The sequence below is a fragment of the Hyla sarda genome, chromosome 4 (assembly GCF_029499605.1).
Source record: "Hyla sarda isolate aHylSar1 chromosome 4, aHylSar1.hap1, whole genome shotgun sequence".
Classification (NCBI taxonomy): domain Eukaryota; kingdom Metazoa; phylum Chordata; class Amphibia; order Anura; family Hylidae; genus Hyla; species Hyla sarda.
The window spans coordinates 338,286,568-338,308,102 of record NC_079192.1 but is presented as its reverse complement, the minus strand read 5'-3'; the positions used below and the strand labels follow the sequence as shown (position 1 = coordinate 338,308,102).

Sequence of the window (21,535 nt, the reverse complement as noted above, 5' to 3'; positions counted from 1 at the left end):
CCAGGTCACTTACCCGTCCCGGTCCCCTGCTGTCATGTGCTGGCGCGCGCGGCTCCGCTCTCTAGGGCGCGCGCGCGCCAGCTCTCTGAGACTTAAAGGGCCAGTGCACCAATGATTGGTGCCTGGCCCAATTAGCTTAATTGGTTCCCACCTGTTCCCTGGCTATATCTAGTCACTTCCCTTGCACTCCCTTGCCGGATCTTGTTGCCTTAGTGCCAGTGAAAGCGTTCCTTGTGTGTTCCTTGCCTGTGTTTCCAGACCTTCTGCCGTTGCCCCTGACTACGATCCTTGCTGCCTGCCCCGACCTTCTGCTACGTCCGACCTTGCTTCTGCCTACTCCCTTGTACCGCGCCTATCTTCAGCAGCCAGAGAGGTGAGCCGTTGCTAGTGGATACGACCTGGTCACTACCGCCGCAGCAAGACCATCCCGCTTTGCGGCGGGCTCTGGTGAAAACCAGTAGTGGCTTAGAACCGGTCCACTAGCACGGTCCACGCCAATCCCTCTCTGGCACAGAGGGTCCACTACCTGCCAGCCGGCATCGTGACAAATCTGTTATCTCTTGGTTATTATATCATGTTTTCACACAAATAACTGTGAGCTATAAAGTGTACTAACATATGACAATGCATAAACAGCAGGTCTAGATTCTGGAAAAGACACCATGATTTACCCCTAGGGAAGTTACATTCTATATCCTTATCTTGCAATGTCTTTTTAATAAAGCTCTTATTAAAAGGGACACCATTATTTCAGGTTTTCTTTGCTTACGGCTGTGGGCATTATGAACTTGCGGTGACAACTGTACCACCCAGGATCCTGGGCACATCTTCCCTTGTCACTTCATAAGAAGATGTAGAGAACGTGAAATAATAGTCATCATTATCATAATCTAGTTATATATTACCAGTCTATTCCAGCGCTCTTTATAATCAGTAACAATAAATATACAATAATATAATAGTAAAAAACTAAAAAGATTGTATCCTTTATGTACAGAAGAAGTAAATTATATTTTAAATTAATATATGATGTAGCTGTTGCAGCTGCATTTTCTCCAACTCACTGAAGTTAATGGGTAGCAAAATCAGCTGCGTATTTTGCTTCCCATTGACTTAAATGGGTAGGAAAATACGCAGCAGCAAAATACGCCCTAAATTTTGATTGTTTTTTGCACCAAAAACTATGAGAATTTTGCTTCAAAACACTCTCTCATTGATTTTATTGACAGTAGGCTAAAAACAACATGGTTCTCCTGTAAGAAGTGTGGTTTTCTACCACTGAAATCAATGGGAGAGCTCCAAAAACAATTGTTAATTATTTTTGAAGAGGTTTTTGTGCATGTTGCTGTGGTTTAAGCTTAAGTTTTAGCTTCCCCAAAATATTCCAAAAAAGCCCCAAACTCTGTATAAATTGAAGAAGAAAAAAACCACCGAAAAATGCTGAGTTTTTTGTTGCCATTTTTAGGTGAGTTTGCTACATGTGGTTTTGGGCTTTTCTTTGTTATTTTTGACCTTGGGAAAAAGCCTCAAGAGAATTTTGTTTCTAGAAGTCTAAAAAAAATTGTAATTTGTAAGTCACAATAAGACCATCTTTCAGAAGAGAAGCAGAAATGTGTTATATAGGAATTTAGGAATAAATAAATGGAATGACTACTATTATTTACTAGGTTTTTTAATATGTTTTAGATATTCAATATATACCAGCAGTTGTGAAAAGGTAAAACAAGCCTAAGAGTTTGCGGGGAATTCTACAATATTTAATTGAGATCTAAAGAAGGAAGGGAAGGCCACTGGGGTTGGGATTCACGATTTACAACATGTACTGTGTGAAATAAATGACTTTCCCGACCTAACCTGTCTGACACTTTCATAGACGTTCAGGCTAGACTGGTACCACTTTGTGCTTTGCCATTTCTAATCTATGTGTCTCTCCCACTAGGTCTGGTAGACTTCAAGACTAAATAGTTAGCTAGGTATTTACAGAACTGTTTCCTGACCTCTGGAAGACAAAACGCGATAAAATAAGAATGTATGTACCTGATGTGAATTCCATAGATTCTATATTGTTAGTATCTATTTCCTTTCATTGTGGACTCTTTCAGGTACAAACAGATCTACATACATAGACATTCTTCTCATTTCCAGACTCATCCTTGTCATGTCTTTCAAACTAGAAAAGGATATAATGTGACTGGAGAGAATTCCTTCACTACATTGTTAGAGGAGACAGAAAACAGATGCTTCTTCAGAATAAGTCTCTTATTATTTGGTAAATGAGAAGCTTTGTTTTCATCTCAGATTATGGATTTGCTTTGGAGAAAAATAACTTAAGAAATGTATGTTGCCTGTAGTGAAGAGGTATGGGATAAATGTATTTGTATCTAACCAGATAACATCATATTTATGCTAGGTTCACTCTCTTGTGTCTAATTCTGGCAGGACCCTATGCAACAATCTAACCAAATGTACCAACAGACGTGCCTAAGTCTGCATGATTCTGACTACAGTAAAAAATGAATACCAAGCTGTACAAGTTTATATGTTAAATACAGTTGTATTGGAAATGCAACTCTACTCAATACAGTAGCAGCTGTGGGATCTCGGCATATAGATAAATGGCAAAAATCCATTCTTGCAAACATACATCAATTAAACTTTATAGGCATGTTAACAGATACATCTATAGATAGCTTGGATGTATGAAAACCTTATATCTGAACAGAATAACTATGAATATGGTCTTTGGTTGAGCTCTGTACTATGGAATATAATCAATTACCAATGATAGTGTAAAGTTACTCTGTTTCTGAAGATTCCTATTGTAAACCACCAAGACACTCGATGGTCACAGACCCATACAGTTATCATTGTTATGGAAATATCATATTAATGGAAATGCTTTGGGCCTAAGGTATCAGATGTAATAATCAGTCTAGATACTTTTACTCCATGCATGTTATAAATCAAAGCTGTTTTTAACAAGGCAGTTCTGTTTCTTACCTCTCAGTAAGTGCTTTGCTTTGTGTGTCTCTTGCAGTCTGTAAATCCTCTTCCAGTCGTTTCTTTTCTGACTCTAGTCTTTCCACATCTGTCTGGCTCCATTTTCTTGGGCTAATAAACCTCATTTCCTTTAAGAGCTCTTCTTTCTCATTTATTAAGATAAGACGGTCACGTTCAGAGTCAAGGACTCCTGGCCAGGCTTCACTGTCCAGTTTTGCCAATTGTATCTTTACGTTCGATATCCTATAATAAGTAATGTTTTTTAAAATTCAGAATGCAATATTAAGGGATTCAATTTAAATAGATTTTTTCACCGGAAAAACCTGTTGGCCTATCCTCAGGATGGACCATCAATATTAGATCATCAGGGGTCTGACTCCATGCAGATCAGCTTTCTAAAGTGGCACTGCAGAGATTTCCCTTGTATCGCTGCTACTATATGGGCACTTGTAAATATTGAAGAGGCTGATTGGCAGGAGTCCTGGTAATTAGACCTCCAATAATTTAATAATGATTACACAACAGGGCTCTGTTAAATCATGTAAGAAGTTATTTAAACCTCTGGGATTCACTTCATTGGATCATAGCCTTGTTATTCCCCTGTTGACGCTGTTGTTACAGGGAAACATATTGGGAAGGGTTGTTGGTAAAATTATATTTTGATATCTATGTTCTCTGTATTCTTATATATCTATACAGTCATGGGCGTAAAATGTTGGCACCCCAGAAATTTTTCAATAAAATTAGGTATTTCTCACAGAAAAGGATTGCAGTAACCCATGTTTTGCTATACACATGTTTAGTCCCCTTGTGTGTATTGGAACTAAACAAAAAAGGGAGGAAAAAAAAGCTAATTTTACATAATGTCACACCAAACTCCAAAAATGGGCCGGACAAAATTATTGGCACCCTTAACTTAATATTTGGCTGCACACCCTTTGGAAAAAATAACTGAAATCAGTCGCTTCCTATAACCATCAATAAGCTTCTTACACCTCTCAGCTGGAATGTTTGACCACTCTTCCTTTGCAACCTGCTCCAGGTCTCTCTTATTGGAAGGCGCCTTTTCCCAAGAGCAATTGTAAGATCTCTCCACAGGTGTTCAAAGGGATTTAGATCTGGACTCATTGCTGGCCTCTTCAGAACTCTTCAGTGCTTTGTTGCCATCCGTTTCTGGGTGCTTTTTGACGTATGTTTGGGGTCATTGTCCTGCTGGAAGACCCAAGATCTCGGATGCAAACCCAGCTTTCTGACACTGGGCTGTACAGTGCGACCCAAAATTCATTGGTAATCCTCAGATTTCATGATGCCTTGCGCACATTCAAGGCACCCAGTGCCAGAGGCAGCAAAACAACCCCAAAACATCATTGAACCTCCACCATATTTCACTGTAGGCTTTCGGTAAACAGTAGAATGATGTGCTATACCAAAAAGCTCTATCTTGGTCTCATCTGTCCACAAGAACTTTTTCCCAGAAGGATTTTGGCTTACTCAAGTTCATTTTGTCAGCTGTGGGGTCCTCCTGGGTCTCCTGCTATAGCGTTTCATTTAATTGAAATGTCGACAGTCCACGCTGATATTGATTCTTCCTGAGCCTGCAGGACAGCTTGAATATCTTTGGAACTAGTTTGGGGCTGCTTATCCACCATCCAGATTATCCTGCGTTGACACCTTTCATAATTTTTTCTTATCCGTCCACACCCAGGGAAATTAGCTACAATGCCATGGTTTGCAAACTTTTTGATAATGTTGCGCACTGTGGACAAAGGCAAATACAGATCTCTGGAGATGAACTTGTAACCTTGAGATTGTTGATATTTTTCCACAATTTTGGTTCTCAAGTCCTCAGACTTCAAGTGCTTAGTGTGGCACACACAGACACACAATGCAAAGACTAAGTGAACTTCTCTCCTTTTTATCTACTTTCAGGTGTGATTGTTATATTGCCCACACCTGCTACTTGCCTCAGGTAAGTTTAAAGGAGCATCACATGCTTGATTTTTCCACAATTTTGAAAAAGTGCCAATAATTTTGTCCATCCCATTTTTGGTGTTTGATGTGACATTATGTCCAATTTGCTTTGTATAGCAAAACATATGTTACTGCAATCCTTTTCTGTGAGAAATACTTTTCTAGAAAAATTTCAGGGGTGGCAACATTTATGGCCATATATTGTCTAACTTTAGGTGGTGTTGGCTGGGTTTTTCTAGTTTCAGTTAACCATTATCTTAGTTCTGGTCAGCGCCCAGTGATGCTCGAAACTATCCAAATGACCTTGGTAAAATAATGAGGCTTTTGTTGGATAACAAGCTTTTGCTACTAAGAAAGAAAATGTAAAAGGAACCCTATTATATTATAAAGTTATGCACCATGAGCCACCAGTGTCCCTTGGCCAATCTGCTCACACTCAGAGTATTGCCATATAAAAAGGGCTGTAATCTATTTTGGGGTATGATTTTCTTCTGCAGAGCTGTTTTTCTGCATATAAAAGAACATCCCCCTGTGTCGATACATGCATTATATCTGTCTGCTAATCAACACGAATGGAGTTGACTGATCAGAGGGAGAAATAGATCCTAACAAGGATTATTTATTTTTAATGGCAATTACAGTGGACTGCAGCCACTGATTCCGATTACAATCTAGTGAAAGGCTTATTAAATTTAGTGTGGGGATGATTTGTTCCCAACTCAATCTTTCCTGTGAAAAGGGACAGTTTATTGGTTTATATACATTGAGTGACAGTATTTTTAGCTACTGTTGGTAACCTTTAAATTTTAAAAGTATTTATTAAAGGTTATGTTTTAGGGGTGGGCACATATATAAGGGTTCTTTTTATTCATGTTCTGTGACATAAGTGTAATAATCATACCTGTGTCACTAGTGACATCATTCTGGGAATTTTAAGCGGCATAAGCATTATATGCAGAGGTTCTGCAATTGTGATCTGATTCCTGAGGAGGTCGAATGGTTCCTTTGACTCATAGAAAGATACTAGTACTACAATCTGAATATAAAATGGGGGCCCTAATACAGATTTTTACAATGGGGCCACGGAAATATAAGTTATGTCTTTAAGTTATAATCCTCAGTGAACTGATATCTGAGGTGGTTGAATGGTTCCTATGCCTTGGAAAAAATACTAGAACAATGAACTGAATATAAAATGGGGGCCCTAATACAGATTTTTACAATGGGGCCTAGGAAATATAAGTTATATCTTTAAATGTTAACTCCTCAGTCATGTTTCAAGGTTCCTTAAAGGGGTTCTCTGCTGGAAAACATTTTTTTAAATCAACTGGTGCCAGAAAGTTAAACAGATTTTTAAATTACTTCTATTAAAGGGGTACTCCGGCGATAAGACATCTTATCCCTTATCCAAAGGATAGGGGATAAGATGCCTGATCGCGGGGGTCCCGCCGCTGGGGACCACTGTGATCTTCCACACCGCACCCCATTAGAATCAGCCCCCGGAGCATGTTCGCTCCTGGTCTGATTACTGGCGATTACGGGGACGGAGCATACTGACGTCACAGCTCCGCCCCCGTGTGATGTCACGCTCCGCCCCCTCAATGCAAGCCTATGGGAGGGGCCGTGATCTTCCATGCCGCACCCCATTAGAATCAGCCCCCGGAGCGTGCTCGCTGTCACGACCCCTCCATAGGCTTGCATTGAGGGGGCTGAGCGTGACTTCACACGGGGGCGGAGCTGTGACATCCCTATGCTCCGACCCCATGATCGCCAGTAATCAGACCCAGAGTGAGCACGCTCTGGGGGCTGATTCTAACAGGGTGCGGCATGCAAGATCACGGGGGTCCCCAGCGGCGGGACCACCACGATCAGGCATCCTATCCCCTATCCTTTGGATAGGGAATAAGATGTCTTAGCGCTGGAGTACCCCTTTAAATAATCTTAATCCTTCAGCTGCTGTATGAGCCACAGGAAGTTCTTTTTTTTTTTATTTCCTTTCTGTCTCCCACTTACATTTGGTTGACATGTCAAAAAGATATGCTACAACTGGATAGGTAATGGATGTTTCATTTATAATTATTTTTAATTACTTTAACCTTTAAAAATGTATTGTGTTGTCAGGCGAGACTAAAATATCACAACCTACCTGCATTCATTACTGTGTCCAACAAACTACAAGCCAATATCACAACTGCACTTTGGAACATAAGCTGTAGATCTTTTACCAGAAAACTGTATACATTAACTAACAACATAAACAGTAATTACCTTCTCTTCGCCTCTTCATATCGAAGCCGTAATCTGACCTTCTCCGCCAACTGGTTATTACTGATCACAGCGAGCTAGGGAAACAATAACATCATACAAGTGTATCATGTTCTTTCTGTTGTGCTTATCAAGCTAAGAAAGACTATTAGGAAATACTTGTGTTCCCTCCTCCAGTCATTTTATTCAAACCATATTACTTTTCATACAGTTCAATTACTTGTGCAGCGACAATTTGATGTTGCTATGTAATTTTAAATTGCAACAATCCTCTTTTGGGGTGAGAGGACACGAGACGGCATGACGTGAGCCGCCAGCGCCGGACCCAGGACAACCTACCTCTATGGCTGCTGCGCTGCTAAACATGGCTTGGCTCCCCTGATCCCCCTGATGCAGTCTCTGGGCTTGGGACGTCTGAGAGGGGAGAAGCTTTGGCGGGCACGGTGTTAGGAGCCCCCCACTGGGATGTTGGTGTGCTCAGGGGCTTGGTGCGAGTCCTGGTGGGTAATGGAGGAGGCCAGGGTCTCGCGAGTTACGGTATCTGGACGGCATGATGTGGTGTGCTCCGCGCACGGGCTGACGCACATAAGAATGGCTACTGGGAAGTATAAGAAGAGGAGCAGGCGCTCCTAACCACAGCCTGTCTGCTCTCCATCAAGTGAGCTTGGCGAGGTGCTCCCCCACTAAACGACTGAATTTAAAATTTAAAAAAGCAGGTTACCTCAAGAAAAGAGTGAGCAAATCTCATACAGAGCAGAGGAAAACATCTAACTTGTTGCCAGGTTGTAATCAAGCGGTGCCAGAAAATAATCTAGTACAATTCTCCTCTATATATTGAAAAGCCCCCAAAATCTAATCCTAGAAGATCAGGTGGGACCGGGGCTAAATCTAATCAAATATTGTCCAAATATTTTAAGTCCTCTCATGACACCGTTAAGACCCGCACGCAACATCAAAATCCAGCAATTTAATCCACTCCTGGTAGATGAGGAAAATGAGGATACCGAGAGAGGAGAAAGTAAACCTCATGTCTTGGCCTCAATTCTTGGTGAGGTGCAAAAATGTAATAAAGCTATTGAAGACCTTACACTTCAAGTAGGACAACTGAGCACAGATAAATCACTTATTAGAGATGACACCAATAAAATTAAAGGAAGAGTTAAACAAATAGAAAAAGCCATTCCCACGTTGGAAAAGAACTTGGGGGAAATCCGTAAGGAATGGGATGAGGCTAAAAGAGATAACACCTTTTTGAAGGGGAAACTTACTGATCTAGAAGATGGATCTAGAAGAAATAATGTGTGAATTGTTGGTCTACAGGAGAGAGAAGAAGGGGAGGATCCATCTACCTTTGTGAAAGACTGGCTAATTGAAATATTTGGTGCTCAATCTTTTTCAGAAACTTTTAGTGTGGAGAGAGCACATAGGATTCCATAAAAAAAAAAAACAATTCCAGGCTCTCCACCGAGAACTTTGTTAATTAAATTGTTAGACTCTAAAGATCGAGATATTATACTGAAATTGTCTAGAGATAGTAGGTATTGGATATCACCTAAAATTAAAGAACTATTAAATGGAGAAAAAAATCAGTACATGGAATATCAGGGGGATTAAGGATAAGAGGAAAATACTTGCTATATTTGATAGGATAGTCAACTATCTACCAGCTATAGTAAGTCTATTAGAGACCCACTTAACACAAGAAACAGTAGCATTAATTGAGAAAAAAATTGGTTAAATTAGCATATCACTCCACCCTGTCAAATTATTCTTCTGGGGTTTCAATCCAAATCCATCAAGCTATTGGTTATCTGGAATATGTTGTGGACATAGACCCAAGGGGTCGATATGTGTTTGTATTTTGTAGGTGAGACAGGGAGTTGACACCGTAGTAGCTATATACAGTCCTCCTCCATTTTCAGTAGAAAACCTCCAGAAGCTGATCCTATTTTTGGATGGGAAAAGATATAAAGAGTTTTTTGTCTTAGGTGACTTTAATTGTGTTTTGGATAAAGAACGGGATTGGAGAGGTAGGGCATTAGGACCCAGTAAAACACTTCTGTATAAATGGTGCCAGGAAACTGGTTGGAAAGACGCATGGCGTCACTTGTATCCATCAAAACAAAAATGTTTGTGTTTTAACATGACACACAAAACAGTGTCTAGGATTGATTTAATTTTGGTAGATGAACTTCAGATGAACTTGGATATGAACCAAAAATGGTGTCAGATCATGCCCTGGTGATAGGTTATATTAATACTGGAAGGAGGGGGGGAAATATACATAAGATGTACATTAATCCACACTGGTTGCACATTAAGGATGTAATAGAGGTGGTACAAAATGATATTGTAGAATTTTGGGAAATAAAAGGATCCACTGGGTTACATATGGTATGGGATAAGTTAAAGGCCTTTTTTAAGAGATATACTTATTAAAATGATAACAAATTTTAGGATAAAGTGTAGAGAAGAGGAGTAAACAAATGATAAGGGAAGTTAAGGAAATAGAAACGATATATGCACAAACTAAGAAGGCTAAGGATTGGGATAGACTAGTTATAGCACAAGATAAAAAATATACTAAGACACAACATGCACTGTTTTTTTAAGGGACAAAAACAATACACAGAGGGTGGGAAAACAAATAAATGGTTTATGGGCATAATTAAATATCAGAGAGAAAACAAGGACTTTAAAGTAGTGAGGGATGAAAAGAAGAGAATGGTGTATACTAAGGAAGAAATGTAACAGGTAATTCTGAAGTACTATAAAGAACTATAAAAAAGGGAGGGAAATAAAACTGATCAGGAGATAAAGAATTATTTAAGAGAATTAAAACTACAAAAAATTTTGGATGAGCAAAAAGAGGAAATAAATAAGGAGTAACTTTCCCCTGTATAGTTCTAATTCCTAAAAAGGGTAAAGATGAGCTGGAGGTTGGTTCTTACTGACTAATCTCGTTGCTCAATACTGACTGCTAAATTTTTACTAAAATATATACTGTACATACATAAAAAAAAAATAATAATATATATATATATATATATATATATATATATATATATAGACATATATAAAGTAATATACAGAAAACATTCTTGAATATTCAGATCAGAGAAGGAGGTCCCCATTCCATCCTGTCCCTAGATGCGAATAAAGCGTTTGACAGGGTGGAGTGGGGATATCTGGAGAGAGTGGTGGAGGAAATTAATTTTGGGGGATTTAGTAAATAAAGCAATAAAAGCGATATATCACTCCCCGACAGCAAGCATAAAAATTCATGGCGGTTTTTCTGAGAGTTTCTCTCTAGAAAGAGGCACAAGACAAGGTTGCCCACTTTCTCCCACTTTATTTGCCATAGTAATTGAACAGTTAGCTCATATCAACAGAAGCACAGATAGATTTGAGGGGTTTAGGATCAATGGTATAAAAGAAAAAGTGTTATTATACGCAGACGATGTGTTACTTTTTGTAAAAAAAAATCCAATTGAGAAAATAGCAGGTATAATGGAAATATTTGAGGAATACGCAACAATCAGGTTATAAAATTAACTGGTTAAAATCAGGACTTCTTCCTTTAGATAAAGGTTTTGGGACTTCAATATGAAATAACTTGTGACATTTTGTTATTTGTGCTAATAGATGATTTATCTACATTTCTAAATATTTCCCACCACTCCTCTTCCTCCAATACTCCTATTTCCTTTTGCCATTTCAATTTAATTATTTTTATATTTTTTTGTGCCATGTGTTTAAAGGGGTACTCCGGTGGAAAACTTTTTTTTTTTTTTTTTTATCAACTGGTGCCAGAAAGATAAACAGATTTGTAAATTACTTCTATTAAAAAATCTTAATCCTTCCAGTACTTATTAGCTGCTGAATACTACAGAGAAAATACTTTCCTTTTTGGAACACAGAGCTCTCTGCTGACATCACAAGCACAGTGCTCTCTGCATACGCCCTACGTCCTGAAACGTTTAAGTCAAATGATGCATTAGAATATTTGGGAGCAAAAATCTCTAGAAATATGTCACAATATACTAAGCTTAATATATGTCCAATAATAGAAAAAAGTAATGGTAAAATATGTATATGGAATAAATTACCTTTAACAATGGCAGATAGGGTGGTATTAATAAAAAGTGTGATATTACCTATGTTACTACATTTTTTGAGAGCCATGCCCATTTGAATTGGGGATAAGTATTTCAAAGATGTAGAAAGAAAATTAAATGATTTAAAATGGCTACGCAAACGCGTTAGAATTAGGCAAAATATGATCAACCTGCCAGTGAAGTAGGGAGGTATGGGGATACCTAATGTTCAGATCTATTATATTGCTGCGCAATTGAATATGTTATGTTTGGAGGGAGGGTTGATAAATAGGTTTCTTGCTGTGTTTCGGAAGGAAAACAATTCGGTTTTGGAAATATTACAAGGGATAGGACAAGCTGATGCTAATTTAGGAATCAATGTCTTTTTTAAGATGATCAATAAAAGCTGGAAATTTACTAAAAGACTCTTGGGGGTTCCAGGTAGTTTGAAGTTCACGAGGATTTGGGGGAATATTTTATTTCCAGAAATATATAAATTACGGGAATATGTAGATTGGGAGGATTATGGAATTTCCAGGGTAGAACAGTTAGTGAATAATAAGCGACTTCTACCATGGAACTATCTCCATAGTCAATATAGTTTAGACATTGGATGTAAATTTGCATTAATTCACATAAAAAATACATTTAAGGCAGAAAAAGACAATCCTAGATAGGAAATTGGGTATCACAAACTGTTCAAATTTTGGGTTGACACAAAAATTAGCTCCATGAGTAGACTGGGGAAAATTTACTAAATAATTATTAAAGGGGTACTCCTGTGGAAAACTTTTTTTTATTTTTTTATCGACTGGTGCCAGAAAGTTAAACAAATTTGTAAATTACTTCTATTAAAAAATCTTAATCCTTTCAGTACTTATCAGCTGCTGAATACTACAGAGGAAATGGTTTTCTTTTTGACACAGTGCTCTCTGCTTACATCATGACCACAGTGCTCTCTGCTGACATCTCTGTCCATTTTAGGATTTTCTCCTACTCTGAACAGTTCTTAAAATGGACAGAGATGTCAGCAGAAAGCACTGTGGTCATGATGTCAGCAGAGAGCTCTATGTTCCAAAAATAAAACCGTTTCCTCTGTAGTATTCAGCAGCTAATAAGTACTGGAAGGATAAAGATTTTTTAATAGAAGTAATTTACAAATCTGTTTAACTTTCTGGCACCAGTTGATTAAAAAAAAAAGTTTTCCACGGGAGTACCCCTTTAAAAACATGGCACGAAAAAATATAAAAATAATTAAATCGAAATGGGAAGAGGAAATAGGAGTATTGGAGGAAGAGGAGTGGTGGGAAATATTTAGAAATGTAGATAAATCATCTATTAGCACAAATCACAAAATGTCAAGTTAAATTGATTCATAGAATCTGTTATACTCCCTATGGGTTGTTTAGGATGGAGAAAAGATATGATTCAAATTGCCCCCGATGTAGTTTGGAAAATGCTGATCTTATACATATGATTTGGGGTGTAAGGAGGTGCACACATGAACAAGCTTATAGAAAAATTGAGGAAAATTTAGGGGTGAAATAAAATTATGACATAGTTACTGCTGTAATGGGAATGCAAGATAATGCACCTGGGGTGTAAAAACCCTCGGGCAGAATATAGAATATTTGACACAGTCCTGACCTCAGTATCTGAGGAGAGGGATTTAGGAGTAATTATTTCAGAAGACTTAAAGATAGGAAGACAATGTAATAGAGCAGCAGGAAATGCTAGCAGAATGCTTGGATGTATAGGGAGAGGTATAAGCAGTAGAAAGAGAGAAGTGCTCATGCAGAACACTGGTGAGACCTCATTTGGAGTATAGTGCGCAGTACTGGAGGCCATATCTCCAGAAGGATATAGATATTCTAGAGAGAATTCAGAGAAGATACTAAACTAGTACATGGATTGCAGGATAAAACTTACCAGGAAAGGTTAAAGGACCTTAACATGTATAGCTTGGAAGAAAGAAGAGACAGAGGGGATATGATAGAGACTTTTAAATACATAAAGGGAATCTACACGGTAAATGAGGAGAACATATTTAAAAGAAGAAAAACTACCACAAGAGGACATAGTTTTAAATTAGAGGGGCAAAGGTTTCTGCAGTAATATCAGGAAGTATTACTTTACTGAGAGAGTAGTGGATGCATGGAATAGCCTTCCTGCAGAAGTGGTAGCTGCATATAAAGTGAAGGAGTTTAAACATAAGGCTATCCTTCATATAAGATAGGGCCCGGGACTATTGGTAGGATTCAGATTACTGGGCAGACTAGATGGGTCAAATGGTTCTCATCTGCCGACACATTCTATGTTTCTATTTTCTATGGGACTGGAAATTGGGGAAAATAAAAACCTAATTCTCAAACTTTTTCGGTTGATTAAGATCACGATTCTCAGGATATGGTTTGCACCAAAGGCTCCACATATTAAAGAATGGATTAACCTAGCTGAAAAAGTCCAAAAATATGAATCTATATAATATCTTGGAGAAAAAAAAGTGTTGCGAATAAAAAAGAATGGGAGAAATGGAAGTAAAGAAAGATAGGAGGTAGTGTGCCACAAGGGCAATAGGCTGGCGGTGGAGGGTGGGGGTAGGGTTATATGTAAAACAAAGTATATATTCATATTTTATGAATGTGTATATTATATAAAAACAAAAGATTTTGTCAAATTTTGTAAAAATTGAATAAAAATAAAAAATGAAAAAGCTGGTGCCCCTCAGTCCGTGCTCCCCGGGACACTCACTGCAAAAAAAAAATTTAAAATAATGGAACAATCCTCATATATCCTCCTAATTCTAATTTAGGCCACATTTACATTCTATCTCCAGGATTATTCTCTAGTGCATCTCAGGTATTGATAAAAAGGTATTTCAATGCATGTCATGACAGAACGGACTTTACGTAGTCACTAGTAGACTGGGTTTGGTCTATTAAAGTCGTAATGCAGGTGGTAATCAGCAATACAATGTGGTCTGTACTATTCCCATCAGATATAGATCAGGCCACATAAGACATACCTATGGTTCCTTGGGCATAACATACAGGACCAACAACAGACAATTCTCCAGCCCCAGAAGAGCAAATCTTTGTTTTTTTACATTTAAAACTGGGGCGTATCAGATATGTCATGTATCCTTATTTATGGCTATATATCAGTTGTGGGTTGTGAGAATGCACATTACTTCAAATCAGTATTTCATTAGTGTCCCCAAATGCATATGCACATGGGACATGAGGAAGGGGAAATGGAAAGATGGAACATATACGGTGGGACATGGGGAGAGTGGCAGGCTCTCTTTGTGGTCCGCCGACCCCTATTGAAGAAGATTGTTATAGGAAGCATATAGGAAGTTTGGCCTGGATGCAGCTCCATAGGGACATCACTGCAGCATAGGCGGAGACACTGACCATAGGGGTATTCTCAGTAAAGCACATGGACTAGAAGAACTATTAAACAACTATTAAACAATGCCTTGTAACTTACCCTCACATCTATTGTTTATATACAGAGCTCTCAAGTGATTAAAGGGGTACTCCAGCATTTAACAACGTATTCCCTATCCACAGGAAAGGGAATCAATGTCTGCTTGCATGGGGAGGGGGCGATCCTGTGGATAGGGGATCAGTTGTTAAACACTGCAGTACCCCCTTTAAGACTGTAATTATGGGGCATGGACCACAGCAAAGCACTGTGGGCTCATGCAAAACACCTATATATATTTTGTGTTAAATTTAAGCCACATAATGATGGAGATACTATGGTTAGACAGATATTTGGACAAATTGGTTCCTTAAAGTTTCAAATTGTGGATATGTTTCCATGTATAGGCTTATCTTAATATATTAAAGGCGTTATCCAGGAAAAAAAAAAATTTAATATATCAACTGGCTCCAGAAAGTTAAACAGATTTGTAAATTACTTCTATTAAAAAATCTTAATCCTTTCAGTACTTATGAGCTTCTGAAGTTAAGGTTGTTCTTTTCTTTCTAAGTAATCTCTGATGACACGTGTCTCAGGAACCGCTCAGTTTAGAAGAGATATGCTATGGGGATTTGCTTCTAAACTGGGCGGTTCCCGGGACACGTGTCATCAGAGAGCACTTAGACAGAAAAGAACAACCTTAACTTCAGAAGCTCATAAGTACTGAAAGGATTAAGATTTTTTAATAGAAGTAATTTACAAATCTGTTTAACTTTCTGGAGCCAGTTGATATATAAAAAAAAGTTTTTTCCTGGATAACCCCTTTAATATTGTAGCAGTGAACTATTGCTATTTTATTGTGGACATGTTTCCATGTATAGGCTAATCTTAATATATTAATATTGTCGCAGTGAACTATTGCTATTTAGTCTTATGGTTTGAATGGTGGATTGTTTTGTAACTGCTACTGAACTGTATAGGTTTAACTATTTCTGTATTGGAGCATAAGTTCTGAGATTTAAGAGTAATCACATTTTCTGCATAATTTCTGCATATGTTTTGTATTTTCAAAAAGTATTTCCATTATACAAGTTACATGCAATAAACACAATTGTCATAGATCCTTCGTGCTTGGATGACAACAACCTTTATGCATCTTTAGAAAGCACTTACCTCCTGTACATCCACATGACCACTGCAGCCAATCAGTGCTTTAGTTATGCTGCTGGCGTGTACAGCACACCACAATGGAGATCAGTGAAGAACACAATAGAAATAAACCAAGATCACCAGAACACCGGTAATGGAGCGCCAGGGGGTTTAAAAGGTGAGTAATGCTTGGTTTGTTTTTTCAGTTTTATAATATTTGCTGCAGCTAGTTCCATTTCTAAATTTTTTTGGACAACCTCTGAACACTGGTAAAAGTTAGGTTTTACTTACATTTCCTGAAAGGTCAGTCTGGGAGCTAACATTGTGATACTGTCTGGATAAAGAAAGACTTGAGCTGTTCAGAGATGTCTCGCTAGACCAAAGGTCTGACTGGGAGCCTTTTTCAACAAAGAAACCATTTTTCAACCTGGCAAGGCTCTGCAGAAAAAAAAAAAAAACACGATGTCTGTAAGTAAATGTAAGTGCACCCTATAAGATGCAATGTACACATTAAAAAAATACAAGTTTATTCATGGGTCAATAACATGCCACAGTACCTTTCCCTACCAATCATATAAGCAAAGGACTCCTCTTATGAGTGCAACCAAGTTCTGAGGAGCCATAGAGTATATGTCATTAGATCCACTTCTGAGATGTACCATGTTACTCCACGTAATGGTGACATTCCTTCTTTCAAGCTTCTTGTTTGCCATTTTTGGGTGGATTTGATCACTGCTGTAGCTCTATTAAGACATCACACTATAGAGGTCTGTTTTTATAGACATTTTCTATTGAAAGGTAAAATCCACCCAAAATCAAACCTTTTGGCAAAGACATGTAAAAGCAGTGGCATAGCGTGGGTTGCCAGCACACTTTGCAAAGCAAGTATTGTACACCCCCCTCCACTACCTAGCTCAGCAAATGTTAAGTGACCTAAAATCACAAAGTAATTTTGATCCCATATTCTGTGATTTTTTTTCAAATATAAAGAGTGGCGATGCCTTCAGTGTACATATAGCCAGTCACTACTATACATTGTACATTGGCTGAGCTGGAAGCCAAAGACCCAATAAGGAGCTAAAACAAATCCCGCATCTCAAAGTCATCAGGATGCTGACTTCCATGAAACATGCTAGATAGAGACTGTTATCATGGATATGTGTTCATACCCAAGGATATGGTACCTAGCATTACCAAAATTGTATGCAGAGTAGCCAATGTCTTCAGTGGGGACCTAAAGACACTCACACTAGAGATTGCACTCTAAACTAACAAAATCACCATTATTACTCTGACAGGCTGCCCAATGCACATATAGGAAACACTCCCCTCACACACGTCCAGTTTTTATTAAATAAAATATATAAAACATAAAAAAAAACAAAAAAAAACATTTTATAATCATTACAAGGTGTACTAGAAATTTTAATAATAAATGACGGTGTTATTTAGAGGAATTACACTTTTGTACATTAAAAACATAATATGAATTAAACCATGTCCTTAAAGGGGGGCTCCACTGGCCAGTGTTCAGAACATTTAGTTCCGAACCCTGTATGTACGCTGTGTGGGGTCACCCCCTCGTGACGTCACGCTACTCCCCCTCGATGCAAGTCTATGGGAGAGGGCTTGGTAGCTGTCACGTTCCCCTCCCATAGACTTGCATTGAGGGGGGTGGCATGACTTTACGAGGGGGCGACCCCACACAGCGGTCAGAACTAAATGTTCCGAACGTTTGCCAGTGGTGTACTCCTCTCAGATGTATTAGCCACCAACATGATTGTCAGTGCACTGTTCTATCGGTGTAGCATGTCATGGAATTACTGCCGGTTTAGGAACAGGGGCTCCTGTTTAGCACCAGAATCCCTGCTCCTGTACAGTTTGAAGCAGTGATGCATACAGTTTATGAATCGCTGCACACTTTACATTCGCCAAGTTGGATGCAAGAATGGCAATGCATGACCTGTATGCTTAGCTGTTCATTGTACTGAATGGGTTAGAGGGTGCAAAATTTGCCCCGCAATTAATTTAGCACCTAGCCGTTCCTTCCAAGCTACAGCACTGGCTGCTAAAAGATTATAGTGGTAGACTTTATGAGTTCAGGCCTCCACCAATTTCCTAAATTATGAAGCATCAAAAGCCATTCAGCAGCATTTAGAGATCTCCATCAGGGCATATCACCTACACAACATTCTAAACAAATTCTGATAAAATAAACCGTGCTTTGTCTAGAATGTGGTGTCCGAGATTCCCAGCAAATTACATTTCTGACTGGTGCCGAAGGGTTCAATCCCTGTTTAGAGCTCATTTCTTCTGGAAACAGGTGCTATTCGTGGGCCTGGATGTTGTTATGATTAAGAAAAGAACAACCTGGACTTGGATGGGTTATTATAACCAGGTCAAGCATTATATAAGGGTGTAGAAGGTGAACAGACATGCAGAAAGGATCACACCCACAGACTTCTGGGCCTTCCCTGTTTGCACTATACACATTATTATGGCTGCACTTAATTATTATAAACATGCTGATGAGTAATGCTGTTTTGTATGCAGATATTACTCTCTTCAGGCTTAAAACGAATAAGTCAGGATGGATTATTGTCAAACCAACATTTCCTTGGCATATTTAAAAAACATACAGTTTATTTAGATTTCTTAGATAGAACTCTTATGGGATATAAATGTCCAACCAAGTATCTATGTATCTGTGACCACTGTTTTATCATAGTACTGTGTAGGAGCTTCAAATCTCCCCATGTTGTTTTTACATGTGTAATCCCACTTTCATAATGCTTAAAGCGCAACTGTCATGAAATCTGGGTGCAATAACCTGTACACAGCCTTTGTACTGTATGCAGGTGGTGTGTATAGCAATGCTTTTACCTAATATTTGCAGGCTTTCATGACCCCAAAAAATGCTTTTGATCGAAGCCACTGATGGTCGGATAGGCATGGCATGAGGTACCCGATGCCCCACCGCCACCATGCCCCTAGTATCGGGAACTGTCCTGCTTGCGCGCGCGTCTCCACCAGAGAGAAGAAAGAAGATAATGGGCAAGAGTATAATAACCAGCAAAAAAGGTGAGCTGAAGGGTGCAGCAGTCCCAGCGCTGACATGCAGGGGGTGGGCATGGCGGCGGCGGGCATCGCTTACTTCGTGCCACGCCTATCCGACCATCAGTGATCAAAAGCATTTTTTGGGGTCATGAAAGCTTGCAAATATTAGGTAAAAGCATTGCTATGCACACCACTTCACCCAGATTTCATGACAGTTGCACTTTATCGGTCATATATAAGAACTGAAAGGAGTCATTAAGATTATGACAAAAAAGTTATATATATATATCTCTATAGGGAAGAATTTATTCATGCTTTACGATTAAGGTCAGATATCAAGTGTCTTGGTTGCTGAAAAATTAGCCATTTTTTGTCATGAGTAAAGCTGTTTACTTATAGCTTAGTATGCAAGTAAGATTTAGGAAATGCAAAATGTTTTAACTTTTTTGAAGCTAACATATCCGTCAACCATTTAAACAAATCACTGCACAGATTAGACAGGCACTCAATTCAGGTTCAAATGTATTATACATCGAGCACCACCATAAATAAGACGCACATATGCAAGTCATAAATGCTTCTTGTGTTTTGTAAGAACAAGAGGAAATAAGCATGGAATGATACATACTGTACCACCCTTAAATTGAAAAGATTAATCTGGTACTCATGCATTTGGCATTCTTGTGTGTACGGTACCTCTGTAAGGAACAGTGTTACCCTGCAGAAACAAAGACATGGGCGTTGCAATAGTCTAAGAAGATCAAAGACACAAGCTCCAAGACATGTTTGACCCCCTCCTTCCTGCTTTTCTATAAGATGACAGGCTGTGTCTTAGCTCATTGTATAGTAGCAAAATAATGTAGCCACCACATATTGGTCAGATACTTGCTCTACATGGTGAAAGATCAATGCAGTACAGTTACAGCCAGTGACAGGTAATATCCCCTCTGTAGTTGTTTCCCTCTTCTTCGCTATCCAGGCACAGACTACCATGAAGACTTTTGTCATCTACAACTCACCTCTGAACACAAAATTACCATCCTGCTCCTAGTTCCAATTTCCTATTGGTGCCCCCACAAAGTAAAGTGCCCCTTTCTTTTTTTCAAACAGTTTATTAACAACAGTTGGAACTTTAATCTGGTTTCTGTCCCCATAATTCTAGTGAAACCCTCCTAACCAAGAAGATGGCCAACAATATGCTGACCGCTAAAGCCTTACACCAATACTCTGTGCTCCTTCTCCTTAACCTTTGACACAGAGGCCTTTGACACAGTCGATCACTGCCTCCTGCTACAAACTCTCTCATCCCTAGGCTTAAAAAATGTTACCTTTTTTCCTATCCTCATATCTTACCAACCACACATTCAATGTCTTCCACTAACACACCACCACTCCACCTCACTGATGAAGTCCTGAAGACTCTGTCCTGGGGCCCTTACTCTTCTCCATCTATACTCTTGGCCCTGGACAGATGCTGACACTCAAATCTACCTCTCTGGTCCTCAACTTTGACTCAACCAAACTATTCATAAACAAAAAGAGAAAAGGGTGTATAGATCAGATTTAAAAAAAATGGCTTGATTGAAACATAAGTACTCAAAGAGACATACATCTAAAAACATGTAAAATTACATATAGAGATAGAGAGTACAGCTGGTGAGAAAGTGAACTGAAATGGAGGCTGGCAATGGGATGTGACCATGCCCCGGAAGAAGCCTGGGAGCGAAACGTCAGGTGGCGGAGGCTGGTTCATCCTTGTAGTCCACTTAGTAATGACTGTTCTTATTTCTGTTCCCTCTGCCTTGTAGCACTTTATGTTTTTTCCTGTATTTTGCATTTATTGCTGCTATTCAGCTTCTTGATAATGATGATGATTGCTGGGAAAATAATATACCCTTGATACAGCTATTGACATTATGGTCACATCCCATTGCCAGCCTCCATTTCAGTGCAGTTTCTCACCAGCTGTACTCTCTCTCTATATGTAATTTTACATGTTTTTAGATGTATGTCTCTTTGAGTACTTAGGTTTCAATAAAGCAATTTTTTTTTATCTGATCTATACGCCTTTTTCTCTTGTTGTTTATGATTTGGTTCCGCCATGGATCTGTCACACATGGGGAAACTTTGTATATTTTGCTCAACTAAACTATTGCTACATGCTCTCATTATCTGCCGCTTGGACATCTCTGACCTGATCTCCCAATACGGCCCCTCATGTAATCTCCAATCCTCTCAAGACCTCTGCCTGTGCTCTTCCCTTGTCGGCACCTCACACAACCATCTTTAAGACTTCCATGCTTCCCGTTACACTGGAACTTGCTACCCTGACCCATAAGGATCTTAGACATCATCAAGACCTTTAAAAGCAACCTGAAGACCCATCTATTCATGAAAGCCTATGACCTACAATAATGCTGCGGCCACTGCATTAGGAACGGCTACTTCTCTAACTTCTCATAGACAAACAGCTGTCTTCCTCCCCTACTGTCTCCCTTTCCTCCCCTTGTAAATGTTAAGCCCTCGTGGGCAGGGCCTTCTCTCCCTCTATATGCCATTTATTCTGT

At 38.9% G+C, this 21,535-nt stretch overlaps 1 protein-coding gene across 1 annotated transcript in view; it reads right to left on the bottom strand.

Annotated features, from left to right (window-relative positions):
• The window catches only part of WWC1 (WW and C2 domain containing 1), a 190,100-nt gene that overhangs the window by 54,427 nt on the left and 114,138 nt on the right, over positions 1-21,535 (bottom strand). Inside the window, exons 7-9 of the mRNA XM_056516487.1 lie at positions 16,203-16,349; positions 7,240-7,313; positions 3,001-3,243 (exon numbers count right to left, since the gene is read on the bottom strand). Coding sequence (XP_056372462.1) covers positions 3,001-3,243; positions 7,240-7,313; positions 16,203-16,349 — 464 coding nt within the window. The remainder of the gene's footprint in view (positions 1-3,000; positions 3,244-7,239; positions 7,314-16,202; positions 16,350-21,535) is intronic.